Source organism: Rutilus rutilus (genome assembly GCF_951802725.1).
Source record: "Rutilus rutilus genome assembly, chromosome: 24".
Lineage (NCBI taxonomy): Eukaryota > Metazoa > Chordata > Actinopteri > Cypriniformes > Leuciscidae > Rutilus > Rutilus rutilus.
This window is the reverse complement of record NC_140228.1, coordinates 13,157,881-13,178,004: the sequence shown is the minus strand read 5'-3', so window position 1 is coordinate 13,178,004 and position 20,124 is coordinate 13,157,881. Positions and strand designations below refer to the sequence as shown.

The window sequence follows — 20,124 nt, the reverse complement described above, 5'->3', positions numbered from 1 at the left end:
GGTCCGTATGCCCACACCAATACCCTCCTATTTCAACGTCTGGAAAAGTTTTGCCACCTGAAAGTTTGGAGAGCCATTCCGATTACAAATCAAACTACTCTGCTGCTCATCCAATGCTATGCTTAACTTGTGAATGTGTGTGTTCATTCATGCCCGTTACGCCTGATGTTGTGTGTGTTGAAGCCTCAAACAGCATCTTGGGGATTACATTATGTTTAAAACTCAGCTACCGAAACTCACATAAACCCCACTGACAACTATACATGTTCTCCTCCTTAACTCAGAGGTTTGTAGACCAAGTTTTTTCAGCTGCTAATACACAAAATATTTCTTATAGCCCATAAAATAGTAATATATATATATATAATTAAATAAAAAACACTGATATTGTATAGACATCTAAATAAAAAAAATATTATAAATATAAATTATATTATATATTTTTATATAATATATTATGTATGTATATATATATATATAAAATAATATACATATATATATATATATATATATATATATATATATAAAATAATATACATATTAGGGCTGTGTATTGGCAAGAATCTGGCGATACGATACGTATCACGATACATGGGTCACGATTCAATATATTGCAATATATTTCGATACTGTGCATTAGGCGATATATTGGGATTTTTTTAAAGTAGGACTATAATTTTAGAAAAAATTATATAAAAAAAAAGACATGATGTGCATAAAAGTCAAAGAAGTTTACTTTAGGTTAACAATTCAGTTCACAGAAAATCAGACTGCCAGTTTGGTATTGTGGTTCACAGGTTCTTAGTGAGCAAATTTGTATATTTCTCAAGTAGGCCATAATAAAATAAAATACATAGCCCCTGTCACAATACAAAACAACAACGTGAACTGGACTGGACGAAAATGAATGAAAGTGAACAAAATGAATATGTCATATAGGCCTATTGAAATCAAGTTTTTATGTGATAAAAGATTTTAAAAGAACTGGACGCGCGAATGAGGCAAATTAACGTCTGCCGCGCTAAACGCCTCATTCGCGCCACAGGACCTCCAGACGCGCGTAAACGCGTCTTTGCATTAACGTAACATTGAAATCACTCGCGCCAGACACTCTATTCGCGTTTGGTGTGAACGCAGCTTCACGGTGCGCGTCCACTACAGCGGCAAAACTACGCTCGGTGCCGCTGGCAACGCTGTAACGTCTCCGCTTTGGGGTGTGTCTGTTACGAGTGTGTTTGTTTTTTTCAACACACGGACAGTATAATCATCATGCACGCGATTACATTTAGAAATAGATAAGCTTTGTTTCCAAATGCACCAAGCAAAGATCCTTTCAATTTTATAAACCCAGCCAATATAATAACAATAAACACATCCAAAATAAAATCTTTAACATATATAAACAACTGCAAAGCATCTAATTTGTAAACAAAATGATTTACGCACTAAATCCATCATAAACTGCCGACCGCGTTTTTCGCTTGATATTTGCATAAAGTCGAGAACTGCCCAAACTTTTGACGCTCAGTCGCTCTCAACGCTTTCTCCGGTCCTGCACTGCTGAGCGTGAAGCTCGACTTCCATGGAATGAATTGAAAACGCTTGCTCCGCTCGCTCCGTGCCAGTGGACATGCACCGTTCGGCGAGCCTTTTAAACAACATAAACGTGAACCACCGTCTTACCATGAATATTTTTGGACGTAAAAAAATAAATAAAAAAATAAAAAAATAAAAAAAAATCGATATTGCGTTTTTGAAAATCGATACAGTATTGCAAAATAAAATATCGCGATACTCATGTGTATCGATTTTTTCTTACACCCCTAATACATATATATATATATATATATATATATATATATATATATATATATATATATATATATAAAATAGGAACAATATACATATATATGTAGATGTAATAGTCTTTTTTTTTTTAAATATGAAATTATAAAATCCGGATCACTCATAGCTACAAAACATGCTTTTGCATTTGTAAATGTAAAAAAAGTGCATTAGGTAATTATGAACTGAAGTTTAAAGACATTTTTCATGAAGTGCATGATCTGAATTGAAAGTTTAATGACATTTGTAAGCATTTTAATTTACATTAGATAGTGTTTAATAAGTTCATTAGTAAACATTAACAAGCACATTATCTCATATTTCAAGCTTTGTGAATATATATTAACTAATGATCTGTTAAGCATTATATAATGTTTGTTAATGATTTATTAATGAAAGTTTTTATAAAGCGTAACTTAAAAATAATTATAAAAGAGAAAAGGGCAAAGGGCAAAGCAGAAACAGCGATTACATTTATACTGTACCTGAGGGCCTATAAATGTCAATGAGTTTCAAAAGTGTACATAAAACTAAAATGCAGCAAAATCCATTCTCTTTTAACCTCGTGTATCAATCTTCCAAGGTGCAGTTTATCAGAAGAATACAGTATCAAAACTCCAGGATAAAGCTTGATGCTGTGAAACTGGATGGTTAAATTAATTTATACAAACAATCAATCTTCAATCTAATACATGATCAAACGGCATAACTGAATGGGCTATTTACATTCAATTCATGTTCCCAATTTCCATCCCTGAGCTAAATGTTTTGTAAAATAGTTCAAATATAGATTCAGTGATCAAACATGTAAAATACATCACTGATGAAAAGACAAGACTGTGGGAGAATATACAAAAAGAGGGACCTTGCTTGAATTTATTGCTCACGGCTCTCAAAATCTTTTGATGGATGGCCATGTTGAACCGTCTATAAAAGCAAAGTGTGAGAGTAGCCGCCAGTCACAGACCGTGTTTACATGCACACACTTCTGTCAATACGAATCAATTTAGTCCGAATGTACTATTTATAAACTCTGCAATCTCATAAAAATAGCAATTTACACATGCATCACGTACTGTATGCAATTTATTTTTGAATAATCTATGCACCTATACATGCTAAATCTACAAAGACAGGAGGCACATTTCAATGGCGGTGTATAATGAAGACGATGCGATCTGAATGATTTTGGATGATGTGCAAATCTAAGCAGACTCCAGGTGGCAAATACGCACCAGTTGTTTTTGGGAGCTGAGAGGGGCAGCAGAACGAGACTGGGGAGCCGTTTCCATGGAGACGGTGAGACTCGCCAGGGAAACCACATTAATTAGAGGGTGAGATCAATAGTCTGCTGGTGATGTCACTGGGAGAATTTGAAATGGTGTGAATCAGTGTGAGATGGGATGAAGGAAGAAAGAAAACAAGCTCTAATTATGCACCTGATGCGGCGGGTCAGCATGAGACAACAGGGACCTGCAGCGGACCCAGTGTCTGATCCTGTCATGTACTTGTTAATATGTTTAATTCTGAGGCAGTGCAATGCGAAACACCAGCAGCTCTGTATGAAGGTGAGGTCACATCACAGTTGCAGGAACCTCAAAAATAATGACACATGATTGGAGTTGTTTGCTTATGGTCAATTATACTATCCTAAACAGAGTCCCTTCGACCCACTTCACCTCTTCGTTGAGAGTAAACAATGAAAGACCTACCAGCGTACAGAAACAGAAAAGGTTCATTTTTTGTCAGCAGTGACAATGAAAGACCGTGAAAACATTGTCCTCCCTATTTAGAGGCATAACCTGAGCTCTCCTAATGCGGTGCAGCGCGCCAAGCGATTAAACGCATCTCTTCCATGTTAATCTTGCTCTAAACAGTGGAAACGTGATGAAGTACCACTCAAAAAGATATTGGGCGAATTCCATTGAAAGTGAGCATCACTATGCCCTACTCACTCTGAAGGGCGGAGCACTTGAAGTGAGCACTCTGAAGGGTTTTGTGAGAACAATATACGCGTTTGGAACACCCCACACTTGTATATTGTATCTGATTGTTACCTTATTAACACAGCAAAATCAATCCATAAAAGTATTGTAGCAAATAAAACATTTGCATACATTTTAGCCATGGGTCATTATTTCATATTTATTTAAATTTGAGCATGGCTGCTTTTTGTGGCACTTGAGGTAAACATGAAAATGAATCAATTTACAAGAAACTAATATTTTATGTTGGGTTTTTAGTTACAAATTAATGACCTCAGTTTACAAAATTATTTGAGGATGTGCCACTCATGATCACATGATCAGATATGACAAAATTATATGTATTATAAAGTGGCACTTATATTTACGCTTTGCTTATGATGCTGAGGATGGGCCCTTTGTGACAGGATTTAGACAGTTGCTCATTTTTATTTGGAGTGACCCTTTGAATAGCCTCTGAAACCTTTGAGTTGCATGTCACTTTCAGTAAAGTCAGCTGACCAACAAAAACAAAAACAAAAAAAAAACAAAAAAAGGGCAAAAGCAAAAATCAAAACAGATTGGAACAATCCTTTTTTAAGTTGCCCCCAAGCAAAACTACAAAACTCACTTTCAGTAGTCAGTCGAACAAAACAATAAAAAAAGAAACAAAACATCCTAACCAAAACAAACGATGCAGAATATCAAAACAAAACAAAAGAAAACCTAACCAAAAGAAAACAAACAAAATACAAAACAAAATCAAAGCAGTTCAAAAGGAACAACTTGAATGGCTCCATGCAAAACTTCAAAACATTTGAGTTGCATGTCAGTAAAGTCAGCTGCACAACCCCCCCCCCCCCCCCCCCCCAAAAAAAAACCTATCAGGCCAAAACAAAACAACCCACAAACAAAACCAAAATAAAAACCAAAACAGTTACTTTTGAACAAACTTTAGATTAGCCTCAATGCAAAATTTTCGAGTTGCATACTATGTCCAGTAAAGTCAGCAATGAAAAAAAACAAAAACAAACCCAAATCCAAACCATATTTAAACAGTTCCACAAAAGCTGTCCTCCAAGCCTAGAATGTGCAGCCTTATGCCTCCTAACCCATTTAAAATTATGAGTGGCCAGAAAATGTGTAATAATAAAATGACAGTTATCTTCCTTTGAGCTGAGAGCTATGAACAGCACTCATTACAACACTGGCTAACACAAGAGACTGGCCTCCATTACAGAGAAGCCAAAGAGACCACAGCTGTTAACCCTGAGCTCTACAAATCTGAGGGCTCAGAACCATTTGAAACAAAGTGAATAAAAGAAGACAGTCAAGAGAGGGGAAAAAAAAGGGCCGTACCGATTAACTCTTTATTTCTGATGTCCAAGGCCATGTTTCTGAGCGCGGTAGCGACGGCACACACCACGCGGTCGTTGTCTATCCTCAGCAGCTCCACGAGGATGGGCAGACCCTTCTCTTTCCTCACCGCCGCACGGATGTACACTGACCACTAGGGGAGACACACACAAATAAACAGCTATAAGTTGCAAAATACGACAATATTATTACAGTTTTCCAACTATATATAGTTCTACATATCAGCCGTTTTTAGGAGACCATGAGGTGCGTTTCATAGTTGGATATGGCATGTGGGCAGATGTCTGTAAAGTGTCTCATTTTGATTCAGCTTCCCGCTGACAGTGTAATCACACTCCCCAGGTTACAATGAAAGACTAATACTAGCTCAGAGCTTTTGCTCTCACAGGTTCTCTATGTATGACCCCAGCTGTGGGATCAGGCTTTATCAGTGACGGAGTGTCAGCTCAGATTAGACTCTCTGCTACCCGGCACTTCTGCTGCAACAGGGGAGACCGCAGCATACGACCCAAAGGGCATCCCCTCACATTCCTCATTTATGATGACCTCTGTATGTGTGCATAAGAAAAAGAGAGACAATAACACAATGACAGAGGCTCTGTCTTGTGAGCTGCCAACATAGACAGCATTTACACACATAGGAGCACTCAAGACTTGAAAGTTGTTTTAAACAACAGGCTATCTAATAAGATACCTCATTTTGCACAAATTCAAAAGCATCACATGGGTCATTCCCAAGTGTATTGAAAAGATTAATCACATATAGCAAAATACTGATCATAAATAAACTACTTGGACTATCGTTCAAAAGTTTGGAGTCGGAAATTGTTTTAAAATGTTTTTTTAAAGTCTCTTATGATCAAATTATTTATTTATTTGATGAAATATAATAATAATATAAAAATATATATTTGATAGTAATATTATAATATATTGTATAATATATTATATATAAACATTAATATTGTGAAATATTTTTTATTTAAATGCCCGGCCAAAAACAAGCCGCATTTTGGATTTAAATAGGCAAATGCTTAAAGTCCCCCTGTAGTCAATCACTTTATCCCTTAAAACTCATCTTTGATCACCAAAATTACATATTTAAATGTTTTTTTCTTGAAAAACAACAACAACAACAAAAAATCTTCATGCCTTAAAATAGCTTGTATGTAACTCTACACCCTTGCCTCATTTAGCATACGCTGTTCTATGAATATGCAAATTAGCCCCGCCTTCACTCACTCACATCAGCTCAGAGATCCACTCGTTGACGATCACACGGTGACCTGATTGGTTACAAGGTAGTTTGTGACGTCAGAAACACCAGCGATTTCAAATCGCGTTTTTGAGACTGTCTTTGGATCACTGCAGTTTTAAGGAGAAAATACTCAGCAATGATGTTGACTTATGAATTTGCACATAGTTTGTCTTAAAGAATATTAAAAACACCATATAGACATATAAACAACATTAAAAACTTGATTTTCACCACATGGGGACTTTAAGAGTCTATGATTGAATCATCATTGCAGGGATTATTATGTTTCTAGCATGTTAAGTTTGGCAACAGTTCTTCTAACCCTAATTGATGGAGACCCTGAGAGACCCTTTTTCGATGGAAATAACATCACAACATTAATTTCCATCAAGAGGTGCATCATTTTTTGTTTAAGATCTTGTATTGACAATGCAAGAGTCGAGCACTCCAGCACAACCCAAAGACTTTCAATGAATTTAAAGTTTGGACTCAGAGGTGCAAATTCATGTGTGAAAATGATTCTTCAAGCTCCCTCCCAACCATTCTTTCACAATTTGAGCCTGATGAATCTTGACATTGTCATCCTGTAATATGGCCATGATGTCTCTTCCTACATGGTTGTTTAAGAAATGAAAAGCTACACACTCCATCAATTAGGGTTAGAAGAATAATCACTGCAATAATGATTCAGTCATAGACTCTTAAGCATTTGCCTATTTAAATCCAAACAGCGACTTTATTTTTTGAGGGGAGTGTATTTTAAAATGTAATTTTAATTGATGGCAAAGCTCAATTTTTAAGAAACTCAAGAAACTTTTTGAGTTTGAGTTGCAGCAGATGTAGAGTGTTTCAAATCAATCACTTGTGAGATTCCTTTGCAGTTAGGATGCTGCCTAACATGGTGTCTAACAAGCAATCTGTTTCATTTATGACGCTTGGTTTCTATTCCTGTGGCGTTGTGCTGGAAGCCAGATTGGCTGAGATTGTATTGAATCAGGTAAAATATAAGAGGCAGCTTACTAGATTTAGGAAAAGAGAAATGGAATAGAAATACGGTTGTGTGGATATGTAAATCTGTCATTTAGTTCAAATCAACTTGTATCGGTGCTAAAAGTAATTCAATAAAATAAATATCCTTGAAAATGTAATTGAAAATGTGTTCTTGACGACAAAGCATTCTTCACGCTTAAGCGTTTTTTTTATATCCGTCTTAAGTTAAGGGCTTTGTTTCCATTTCCTAGAACTCCCGGCGTGGGATTTATTAATCCCACTGTCCAAGATGAACTTTGAAAACATAAACAGAGAGCTTAGTTCACATATATTAAACCAGGGCTCAATGTCAGCTCTTCTAGATGAACAAACAGAGCGGCAATTTTTGTGAACCGGACAGAATGGGCAGACAGACACCGTCTCTTCCTCTCTCTTTTGCTTTCCCGTTTGTCTCTCCTACAAACTCAACCCAACAACAAACACGTATACAACCTGACGCCCTGTAGGTGTAGAGAGGGGTCGTAGGGACGTCGCTTTCATTTAACTTCTTGAAGGGGGTCTAAACCTGTTATGAGACTTCAAAACCAATCCAATCCAATTGCATCTGTCTCCATCTGAGAGTATTGATCTTGCAGAGCACATCGGGTGGATTAGAGCTCTCGAGCAACAGAGGTAAAACAAGCTTTTGTCGCTGAGAGACGGTAAAAAGGATGTGAGAACAAAGAGAGAAGCGGAAGCCAAGAGGGAGATTGGTACTGGTTTAAACATCTGATGAAAGCAACTACTTTCAGATCAGGAAAAAAAGCAATATTACACCATTTCTTGCCACACTGTTCAACAAATTTAGATTCTGACAGCAGCGAATATACCCTTCACTGAAAATAATTTGCTATGCTACGGTGTTTTGAGTGGTTCGTGGTTCTTTGCATGTTGCTATGAATTGTAATACTTTGAGCCATATTATTTTTTAAATAAATGTTTTAATCTATTTTTTTAAATTCTTTGAATATTTTTCAAATGTTCCTAAAGGCCCCTAATGCTACCAATACAAAAATATAAAGGAAGAAAATATAAAAAATATAATATAAATAAACAAATCAATCAATCAATCAATAAACATTTCAATATTTCTTAAAAGTTCTTTAAATACCCCAACCCTAAATTTACATTTGCTTGCACTCAGACAGACAACAATAATTCAAATAATAATAATAATAATTAAATATTCCCCCAAAAAATTAATTCTTTGAATACTTTTAAAAATATTTTTTAATGACCCCCTAACCCCAAGTAAACATTGGCTTCCACTCAGAAAGATATCAATAATTAAGAATAAAAATAAATCAATTGGACGATGCGGTCATAGAATGATACCAACAAATAAATAAAGCAATATATAAATTGGCGTAAATGGTCATATATTTCAAACAGTTCATCACCAATGATGAATGCTGACACAAATATCAGTTCATTTATTTGTATTTTAAACAACAATGTGTTGCACACCGAGCCAAGGGCTTACCTTCCAGCTCCCGGCGGCCAGGTTCTGCAGCGCCCCGGCGGCCCCCTCCAGCGTGTCCGGGTTGGAACACTCAGACAGGAGGGTGAGGTAGGGCTTTACTATCGAAGGATGCCACAGCATCTGAATACCCTTGGGGGGATCTGCAGTATCTGGCAGCGGTCCCACACCATCCCACTACAGAAACAAAAAGTGTGACATGAAAAACAACAAAGTCAGATAGGGAGAGACACACAAAATCCCTCACCATTTAGATTTAAAAGGGGTGTTCACACTGACATAAATCTGCAGCGAGCAGCTATTCGACTGCCGATGAGAAATGTGATCTGACTGAGAAGTTACTGTGAGGATCTTACTGTTCCGTATGAATTATATATACGCTAATGTTCAAAACTTTGGGGTCGGTACGTTTTTTTAAAAAAGTTTTTGAAAGAAGTTTTTGAAAGAAGTCTTTTAAATTTACCAAGGCTGCTTGTATAGTAAAAACAAAAATATTTTGAAACTTTTTTTTAGAATTGAATAACCTTTCTATTTGAATGTATTTTAAAATGTAATTTATTCCTTTGATAGGAATGCTGAATTTTCAGCATCATTACTCCAGTCTTCAGTGTCACATGATCCTTCAGAAATCATTTTAATATGGTGCTGAAGAAACTATTATTATCAATATTGAAACATGTTTTTTCCACTTAATATTTATGTGCAAACCATTTCTTCCCCAGGATTCTTTGATGAATAGAAAGTTCAAAACAATTATTTGTATGCAATTTATTTGACTGCATTCAGCATTTATTTGAATAAAAATCTTTTGTAAGATTATAAATATCTTTAGTCACGTTTGATTAATTTAACACCTCTTTGCTGAATAAAAGTTACATTTCTTGAATCTTAATGAGCCCAAAACATTTTGAACAGTACTGTATATCTACATAATAAAAAATGATATAAGGATAACCACATCAGAAATTGTTTGCATTCTGAGTGAGTCAGATTCATGAATTAATAATTGTTCCTCTTCATCATGATATGATGTATTATACACTGCTGCGTTTTCTATTATTGTGCAAATACCTCCAGAGTGTTCATTTTTAGCAGCAAAATAGTTTTATTTATTTATCTTTTGTTATCAGATTTGCCACCAATAACATTAAGGCATCCGACCAACAGTACAGCGACCAGGTGAACTCCTGAGATAAAATCACTGTCATTCTGTACAGGACAAAAGTCGACCGTAACCCCCTGCACACACACACACATACACACACACACACACACACACACACACACACACACACACACACCGATCTCTTGACAAATCTGGGCCTGAATAAACACAGACCCGGGCAGGAATGACAAGCTGTAAGCCTGTGTTCGGCTGACTCTGAGGCGTGTGGGTGAGTCAGTTTGAAAAGTGCCGGTCTCAAAGGCTGACCTACTTTCAGGCACAGCAACTTGTGAAATACCTCAGCATCTCAAACCAGCTCTGGCACTCAGCCTCACTCTCCCTTCATTATTAATGAGTCTGTTTTCATCTCCCCTCTGTTGTTCAATCAACTGCTGGAGGATGGAGAAGCCCCTGTGAGGCTGCTGCTTTCCATACGCCGAACGCAAAAGAAGTGGAGAGGAGGCTTGGATTAATCTGTGGTTTCAGTACATGCAAACAGTGAGTGCAACATTTCACTCTCATTTAGCCTTACACACTCCAGAGATTGTGAAAAAGACAAAGGCTGAAATCCTTGGAAGAAAAACTTATATTATTATTTATTTAAAAACACAAGCAACAAAGTAGTTCTATTTCAAAATATCATTAATATTTCGAGAACTTTTGTTTGCCAAAGTGAGAGTGCGTAACTAAAATTCAAGCAGCCATTTTGTTGTCAACTGACAAGAAAAAAAATACAGAAGATGACCCATGTAGACCAAGGTCAATACGTTTTTTAGTGCATATTTAAATATATATATCAATTTATAAGATATTTAATTAATATAGAAAAGATAAGTTATTTCAGGTAAAATCGAGTAACTCTAAGAAAGTGATGATAAACAAAATCATGATTTTTTTTAACAACTACTTTTCATTTTAAGGTGTCCTTACAGTGTAATTATACATTTAAGTACAGAGTAATATTAATTAACTACATGCACTTGCTATAGGGTTAGGATAAGTGTTTGGTTTAAGGTTATTATGCATGATGTATAGTTATTACTATAGTAACTACAACATGCACCATGTGTAACGAACACTAAAATAAAGTGTTAACAATATTTTATTATTAGATGGCAACACATTTGACCACTTGTCATGGAAAATGTACATATCTGAAGACTTTTCATGGAAAATAATGTACATATTTATGAAAATACAAAAATTTATGAAACCAACAACGTTTACATTTCTAAGAACTTCTCCAATACATCATCTCGCACATCCATATTTGTCCTTGACCCATTACTATTGCACATTTTAAGCCTCTAAAATCTGGTGTGCACCACGAATAATTTTTTTTCAGCAAATGTACAAATCTAGCTTGATTTGTGTCTTTTTGGAATGAGTCGAATCTGCTCAAATGCTTGTCTTTAAGCACAAAATGAGAGTGAAGATAAATCTAAAAATGACAATGTGATCCTAATGCTTCTTCTGAACTATCAGAGCGTATAACCGCATCTCAAATTGTCAAAAACTTTCTCTTGCCCTTTCCTTGTCAGCAGTCTTTGAGAGTAATGAGCACTCCACGCACCATTTCTCAGAGTAAACTCAAAGAAGGGTATCAGTGCTCGGTGGGTTGAAATTGCTCTGGTTTACATACTCTCTCCTCTCAGTCAATTAGCTCCGCTAAACACTGCCCTGCCCCGACAGAGCCGCGGCGGCACGCTCTGGTTTCCTGGGCTACCTCACTGCCATTTAGTGATAAATGATTTAACAGAGTACATTAGCCTTCTGTTGCCCAGAGGCCCAGGTGTCCTCTTTCAAAACGTCTCGGCTGAGGAAAAGTTCCGGCACATGATACGAGAGGGCACCTTAGGTAATGGGGAGAAATGGCCCTATTTTTACAGGACAACAGCTATAGAGTATCCTTGCATCTCCTTCCTTTCTGTAATCTGATTGGAGGAGACACATCTGACTGAATCCTAAAACAGATCTGCAAACTTATGTACGGGTTTTGAGGCGATGAATGAGGGAAAAATATTTAACTGCAAAAGAAAATGCAAAATATCCCCAAACTATGTTTAATAAAACAGTCTATGCGCTCATAATCTCAACAGAGCAATAGCTTTGATGTATTATTCGAATCTAACTGCATTAAAATTTTCCCTGCTTCTTGTTAGGGATGTAGAGACTGGAAAATATTGTGATGGACATATCTTTCTTGTAGCAAACGCAGGTCTTATTTTAGCTAGTATCAAAGTTATGGAGGATTATATTCAGCTATCAGCGGCTACAGTATATCACTGGCTAGTAGCTTTATGGCTCCTCTGGATCGGGACATCTCCAGAGGGAGTTGTGTTACACAACTGTTCTCCCACCTCTACGTCTGCACGGAGGATCCCGGCTGGCTTTTTCTTGCGTGAGATTAATGAAGAGTTTCCTCTGCTATGGAGGAGCTGCCTGTAAAAAGGTTTTTTTTTTTTCTCTCCTCCCTTTAGTCTGATGCCCACAAACACCGTGATTTATCAGCCGTAGACAAAGCCGTTTCCCTGGGGAAACTCACTGTCTGACGGTGTGTTTCTGTGTAGGCGGTGAGCGTTACGTTTGGAAAGCAAGTAATTGATAAAAGGATGGCGTGTAAATCTTTAATTTGGGGAACTCACTGAAACATAAATTGGGATTATTTTGAGGCGACAAGAGGTGTGTGTCGAACATGTTAATTGTGTTATTCATATTTTGATATGAAATGTCTAAATTATGCTCGATTCTCTCTCAAAAGCAGAAAAGCACTTTACTGTGAAATAAAGCTTCTATCTCTAGTGTCTTGTAAGGACTTTTGTTGTATTTCCTGTTTCTAGAGCCATGTTTGTAGTTTGTTGTAGTTTTCCCTGTTGATTAGTTTGATTGTTCCCAGGTGTGTCTTGTTAGCTTGTTACCCCTTGTGTAATAGCCCTTGTGTTTCCCTTGATCCTTGTCAGTCAATGTTTGCTGTGGATGTCTGTAGATGGTATATGTTTCAGTCCCCCATGTTCCCTGGTTTCCAGTTCTTGTGTTTATTGTTTTGTTGTACGTTTTAATAAAACCCCTGCACTTAGATCTGCATCTCCGCCTGCCATCTATTCAGCTCCTATGTGTTACACAGTCAACATAAAACAACATTAACAATCTATTTTACTTTCATAATGTGACAGTTGTGGCAGGACTTGACTTTTTGGGCCCTATTTTAATGATCTGAAACGCAAGTATCAAACGCGAAACGCAAGTAACTTTGTGGGCGGATCTTGGGCGCTGTTGCTATTATACCGGCGGGATAAATGACTCTTGCGCCCGACGCAAATCTAAAATGGGTTGGTCTGAAGTAGCTTCATTATTCATAGATGTGGTTTGGGCGTAACGTGAAATAAACCAATCAGAGCGACATCTCACATTCCCTTTAAGAGCAGGCGTGCTTGTTCCATGGCGGTTTGCTATTATAACAGCGCACGCCAGGAGCGGTTCACAGCCGAGGAGACCGACGTTCCCGTCAGGGCCGTAAAAGACAGAGAAGTGACATTGGGGATGGGAGAAACCCACCCAAATTAGCTTCGGTTATAATAATTTGGGTAAATGTGTAATCTAGATTTATGCCTATTTTTTCACATCTTCATGGACACCACAATGATTTCCCTCGTGTGTTAATATTTTTCCTTGTAATAATGTATGATTAGCAAAAATGAAAACTGCTGCTTCTGTGTAGATGAGAGAATCAAAGTTTATGCACGTTGTGCACACGCTACATTATGGCCAAGCATGCGCCCTTAAAATAGCATATGAATAACATGCACACCGGTGGCGGAATTGTTTTCTAAACCTGCAAAATAGCATCAGCGAACGTTTGCGCCAGAACACACCTCCTCTTTTCGCTGCACCACCCCCGGGAGCGCAAGTTCATTCCCTAATTTACCGACGTGCGTCTGTGGAGGGAAAAGTCCTCTGTGCGCGGGTGCAAAATAGGAATGATACATGCGTCAGTGTACAAAGTCAATTGCGCTGGGTGCAAGATAGGGCCCTTTGTGTTAATCACTAATAAATTACAAATGTATAATTTAATATAATATAATAAACCTTTCATGTAGTGTGTAATATAGCTATTTTTGTAGCTGTAGTTGTTGCTGAGGAATGGAAGAGTTTGGGTCGTGTTGTCGACATGTCGAGAAGACACTGTTTTCTGCACTGCGAAAGCAAATCCACTTAGCATGCACTTCCAAAGGATGAGAACTCCGGCTCGAACTGATGCGGTAAAACTGATGCCATCACTGTGTATATGCTGAGGAAGCCTCGGGATATGGAAATGGGTGTTTCTTTTCCGACACACGCTGAAAGCGGTAGACCAATCACAACAGACTGAAGAGAGTAGGCTCTCGGAAAGGAAGGGTTTAGAGAGACTGAAACCTTTATCAAACAGTTTGAGACACTGTGAGAAATGAGGTGATGCTGCAATGTATATAGAGAAAATATAAGTGTTTTTTGACCTCTGTTGCATGTAAACCTATTGTAAAAGACCATCAAAACAAAATTAGGAACCTTAAAAATAGCATAATAGGGGCACTTTAAAGAAAATATGGCACAATTGGATTTCATGTTGATTTTAAAGATCCTCTTTCATGTTACTTTGAACCTTGATTCCTAAGCAAAATGTGTTAGGGTTATTGTCAGCAGGAAAGGGTCACATCACAGCTACAAATGCCTGTAAATGCAGCATTTAACGGCCCACCTGGTCCTGAGACTTCTTCTTCTTTTTCTTCTTTCCCCAGCAGCCTGAGGTCTCTCCGTCCTTCCCGCTGGCGTCGCTACACAGGAGGCCGTCTAGCTCGTCCGTCCCCATCTGCTGTCCCTGAGACGTTTCAGCTGCAAGCCGATACGAGAGGTTCCTCAAAATGCATACACAGTTTTCTATGGTCTGACGGAGAAAGAGAGAGACAGATATTGGGCAGGTATTAGTCTAGCTTCACTGAGCTCTTGATAGAGCCCATCTGGCCAGAGGGGCCAAACTTCATTTATTCAACTCATGCTGGACAGAAGACAGGAGGACACACACATTTGTTCACTCTCACACACAACACTCTACATGCACTCCTTGTTCTGCCATTCAGCTGAATAACGAATAACAAGAGTTCAGAAACAAAAGCAGCCATTATATAGTAGGAGGTGTCTCAGTTTTTTACTTTCTGAGTTTTGGTTGGGCCTTTATTGTCATCCAGTCATCCAAAGACAACAAGGTTATGTCCAACTGTGTTTAAAATCTAGCTTCTATTTCAAGATCATCTTCTATTCCACTGTCTATGTCTCTCTTTCACTTCGTCTTACTTCCTTATTTCCTCTGTCTCATCTTTCTTAGAGTGTTGGCTGGGAGTGTAGGCCGCATTGGCACTAAGTATATGAAAGTACTTAATTATACGTCTGACACGGTCTCCCATTTAAATGTGATTAAAGGATATACCCGCAGATGGGGAAAAATGACCAGCCAAATCCATCGGCTCACACTCCATTTAACAGGGTATTACAAGGAGACACAGCAGAGCAGGCACAATGCTTGACAGCAGAAAATAGAAAATAAATGCTTGCAAAATGATGATGAAAAATGAGTGTTTTTCACAGGTTTTCCTTTTCCCCCCATTATGGAATGAGGAGGACCATTCCCTACACAAACAAAAATAATGACTGTAATCAGAGAAATGCTCTGAGAATTATGCACTGGCATTTCAGACGTACGGAAACATATTGACTCACAAAAGCCCTTCTCTGTGCCAGACAGAGCTGACTATGCTTTCTCCATGGTTTTTTAGGAAAACGAAACAAGTTCTGCTGAAATTTCCCAGGAAATGTGCAACAGAATTAATTTCGCACATGGCGACATTTGGGGCAACACCATCTCTCTTACTGGCAGCAATTTAGAAAGTCCTCATTTTAAATGCTAAAGTCAACAGGAGAGAGCTTGACCAACCACAGGGTTAACAGCAACATTAGGACCACAGGCAGCATGCTTTCAGCAATTACAGCTCTGCTGGGCCAACAGTTGGTGAAAACAGCTCCAAATCACCACACATAAAGAAATCGGAGGGATTAGGGTGATTGACCTTTTTAAAAGCCAATGTGTTGAGTGAAATGGTTGATGTTGCTTAAAGCCCATTGATGGATGAAAAAGAGTGCTTAGTGCTCTAAAAGGAGCTAAACGGGCATAAGGAAGAAGAAAAGGAGTACCCAGGTTGGATTTTTAGACAAAATTCAAAAATCACAATAAAATGGGGACAAATGGCACAGTGGCCAAGCCCATTATACATGCTTTCCATGCTTAGCACAAAACAGATCAGATTACTGAAGGGTGATGCTCAAGGGTGATGTAAATTTCATCATCAGCATAGTATGTGCGCCAACAGATTTGTCTAATCGCGCATCACTCAGCTCGCACACGCGTCTCAAATTCTGACTTGCTTCACAGTCGAAAAAGAATTGGATGAGATTGAACTAACAACTAACTACTGGAGACAGCGACATCAACAGTTGTCTGCATCGACTCACTTGTGTGAGGGGGATAAGAGATACCGCAACTCTACTTTAAACAAGTACAAAGACATTTTTAGCACTCATAACTTCTGGAGAGAAAAAGCGCAGACACAGAACAAGGATGAAGCTTTCTAGTGCGCATGTGTCAAGCAGCAAACGGAGTATACTTTGAAAGGCTGTGCGTTCAGCTGTTTGTTAAGCATTCGCGTAAATACTAGCATAATTTAAATTACTTTAATTGCGCAAAACTGTCAGAGTATGCAAAAAAATTATAATGCTGCAATGTGATTTCAAAATGGTTTTCACAGGATGATCTTTGAGTGTTTAAGCTTACGAATAATACCTAATTTAATGGTTAACTAAAATATGTGATAGGGAAAAAAGGCAATAAAAAAGCGTGCCAAGTGCCTCGCTACCGGACAGTGACAGTTAACAGGCTTTAGCCTATTCACTAGCTTTCAAAATATCTTCTCTTGTGTTTTGCTGATGAAAGAAAGTCATATAGATTTGGAATGACATGACAGTGAGACAAATTATTTTACATTTTCAGCTGAACTATTTCTTTAACCCTTTGAGCAATTTTCACAATCCTCCACACACAGGCTATAAAAGCTGAAGAGTTCTCACAAGTGCTGTGCATTTGGAAACTGTGAAGAGTGACGGTTGAGAGCGCGCCACAGGGGGATTTAGACAGCGAGAATTGTGGGAAAGTCTGAAAATGACCAGAGGGAAAGAACTGTGCCACGCTCCAACATCCACACCCTCTGCTCTTCAATTCTCATTAGGACGGATGCATCCCCCCCGCTCTGCTATTAGCACGCTGGGCCTGACGAAGGGTTGCCAGTTAAATCATGATTAAAGAACGCCATTTAGAAGAGCGAGCATTCGCAACCTTCAGAGAGCAGCCAACCACAGAGCTGTTTATTTGTTACAGAGTGTTCCATGCAATGGTACACACACACATACTGGTATAAACTTTTACAACAGGTAGCCTTTATAGCACAAGGAGAGAAGGACAGATCCAGAGAGGAAAGTGTACCTTGCTATCAATCTCACTGCTTCCGAGAGAAGTCTGGATGACGAAAAGCAGCGTGTCAGTCAGACCCTCACACTCTCTCATCCGCCTCCGAGCCTCCTCTCCTGCTGAACTCACATTCCTGGGAGAGAGAGAGAGAGAGAGAGAGAGAGAGAGAGAGAGAGAGAGAGAGAGAGAGAGAGAGAGAGAGAGAAGGAAACACAGGTCAGTGATGAGTGCATTAAATCAGGGAGATTCAATCACACGGGTGCAGATTCCCTCCGGGGATAGAACCCACTTTATATCGTACCACTGTGACAAACAAAATGCAAATGTCTCACATTTCACGAGTCATTCAAACAAATCGCTCCAAACCTCCCACCTCTGACATGTATTAATATATGAATATATTAGTCTTCAGGGGGAGAAATCCTGTCACAGCTAGGTATTTGACTGTTAACAGTGTGAGAGAAAGAAAGAATATTGGCATCATTTCAATTGGATAATCCAATAAAGATTCTTATTATTTTGTTTATTAAAAAAATCAATCAGGTGTACACTGTTGAATATGGACAGATGTAATAGGCTTATTGTACAAACACAAACACAAACACAAACACAAACACAAACACAAACACAAACACAAACACAAACACAGTGTCCTAACCAGATACAACAGCTACAAGTGAATCGGCTGATCAGAACATATTTGATGTTTAAAATGTGGTTTAAAAGATTGAGGACCAATGAGATTTCATTGTGGGTGGATTGACAGCATTAATTTGACAATTCTGGGAGGTAGTAGCCAATCATCTCTGGACAAACTATTTAGTCACATGACTTGAGGTAGTCACATGAGGAGACTTTTTTATGCTATGCATTTGGAAAATGTGTTACCACTATTGCTTCTATACTAGCCTAGAAATCTAGACGCACCCTAGCGGCAGCAAAATTATTTTGCAGCCAGGGTGGGTCTAGACACTCTCAATAGACCTTTTTGCTGCAAAAACCTAAATTGGGTCAGGCCAATCACGTTGTGTATAGAGTAGGCGGGGGCGGGCTTAACATATGACGACAGAGTTGCGACGGTTACCTGCCACTTGAAAACAAAGAATGGCTGCTGCGGATGGAGAACAACGGTCTTTCGAATCGGCTTTGGCTGCAACTCTGGAGGAGTTGGAGTTAAGTTTTTCTTTGAGAAAAGAACAAAGAACGGCACTTAAGTCATTCTTAAAAAAAGGAAGATGTGTTCGTAGTTTTGTCGGCCAGATTTAAAAGTTGAATCTATCAACTAAGCTCCGCTGGTGGGAGAACGCTCTGGTTGGTTGAAGCGCTGTCCTATTGCGTGCAGAGGGAATTTGAAAGACAGCCGTTTATCCCGCCCATCAGATTGACCGTGTCTATGGTGAGTTTCCAGACTAAACATCTTGATGTACGTCTGGCTTGCCAGGCTACTTCTATACATATTTTCTTCTAAATAATAGGCCACCAAATGTTTTATGTACAATTTGGAAATTTTTGCTACCATTCAGTACTTTAGCTGAAAAAAGTATCATAGTTTACAAGACAGCACAACTGAGCCAATTTCCATAAGAATTAGATAAAATTTGAAGGAGGTTAAGTAGAAAAACGGAAAGTGTACTTTTTCACTGTACAAATGACCACTACTGTAATGGGTGGAGTCTTAATGTAAGATGTTGAATGTGATCAGCATGATGAGAGGAATCAGGTAGTTTCATTTTTCTAGATCAACGGGTTTAGAAGTCATAACCGTTTCAAATGTGAATTATTTGAACTGGTGTTTGCGCTATAGAGTTGGTCCTAGAGACCCCAAAGTTGGTCAGATTAATGTTTATCACCATCACTACAAGTGTGCCAATTTTCATCATTTTCCTACTTATGGTTTATAGAGCTCCCATAGACTCCCAGTGGGGAAAAATAATAATAAAAAACCGTCTCGATTACGTATGTAATCCTCCTTCAGGGAACGGATACGTACGTTGAATGCGATCGACTGAAAGGTAACTAACAATCCCTAAAAATCGTACCAACCCCAACATTTTTTACTTAGACATGACTTCTTCCAGACTGCATCTGCCAACTGTGACCTTTTCAATATGGCGGACATGCTGATGCTATTTAGCAACCCAATTACTCAGCATGACATAACAAAAATTGAGGCCAAACAGCTAACAAAAAACATTGTCATGGTCAAAGCTGTTTAGGACAAAAACATTTAATATTTGTTGCTTGTCATGTGCCTGGTTAGGCCTTGGTGTAATGCATTCAATGTCTCTGTGCAAATGAGACAACAGCAAATATTAAAACTCCATCCGCATGTCTACTAAACTCTCCATAACAGCAAATCATAGTTTCATTAAAGGCTCTACTCCTCATCATATCATTGAACTAAAAATTGTTTGATATAAGTTAAAAACTCCCTTGTGTGCCTGACCAAAAGAATAT

The 20,124-nt window shown here is 38.3% G+C and overlaps 1 protein-coding gene across 4 annotated transcripts in view; it reads right to left on the bottom strand.

The window, feature by feature from the left end:
• The window catches only part of ctnnd2a (catenin (cadherin-associated protein), delta 2a), a 324,872-nt gene that overhangs the window by 28,331 nt on the left and 276,417 nt on the right, over positions 1 to 20,124 (bottom strand). For all 4 annotated transcript variants that reach the window (XM_084398526.1, XM_084398527.1, XM_084398528.1 and 1 more), the window contains 4 exons: positions 17,683 to 17,800; positions 14,854 to 15,039; positions 8,957 to 9,130; positions 5,169 to 5,319 (listed from right to left, as the gene is read on the bottom strand). In XM_084398526.1, the coding sequence (XP_084254652.1) occupies positions 5,169 to 5,319; positions 8,957 to 9,130; positions 14,854 to 15,039; positions 17,683 to 17,800 (629 nt within the window). The remainder of the gene's footprint in view (positions 1 to 5,168; positions 5,320 to 8,956; positions 9,131 to 14,853; positions 15,040 to 17,682; positions 17,801 to 20,124) is intronic.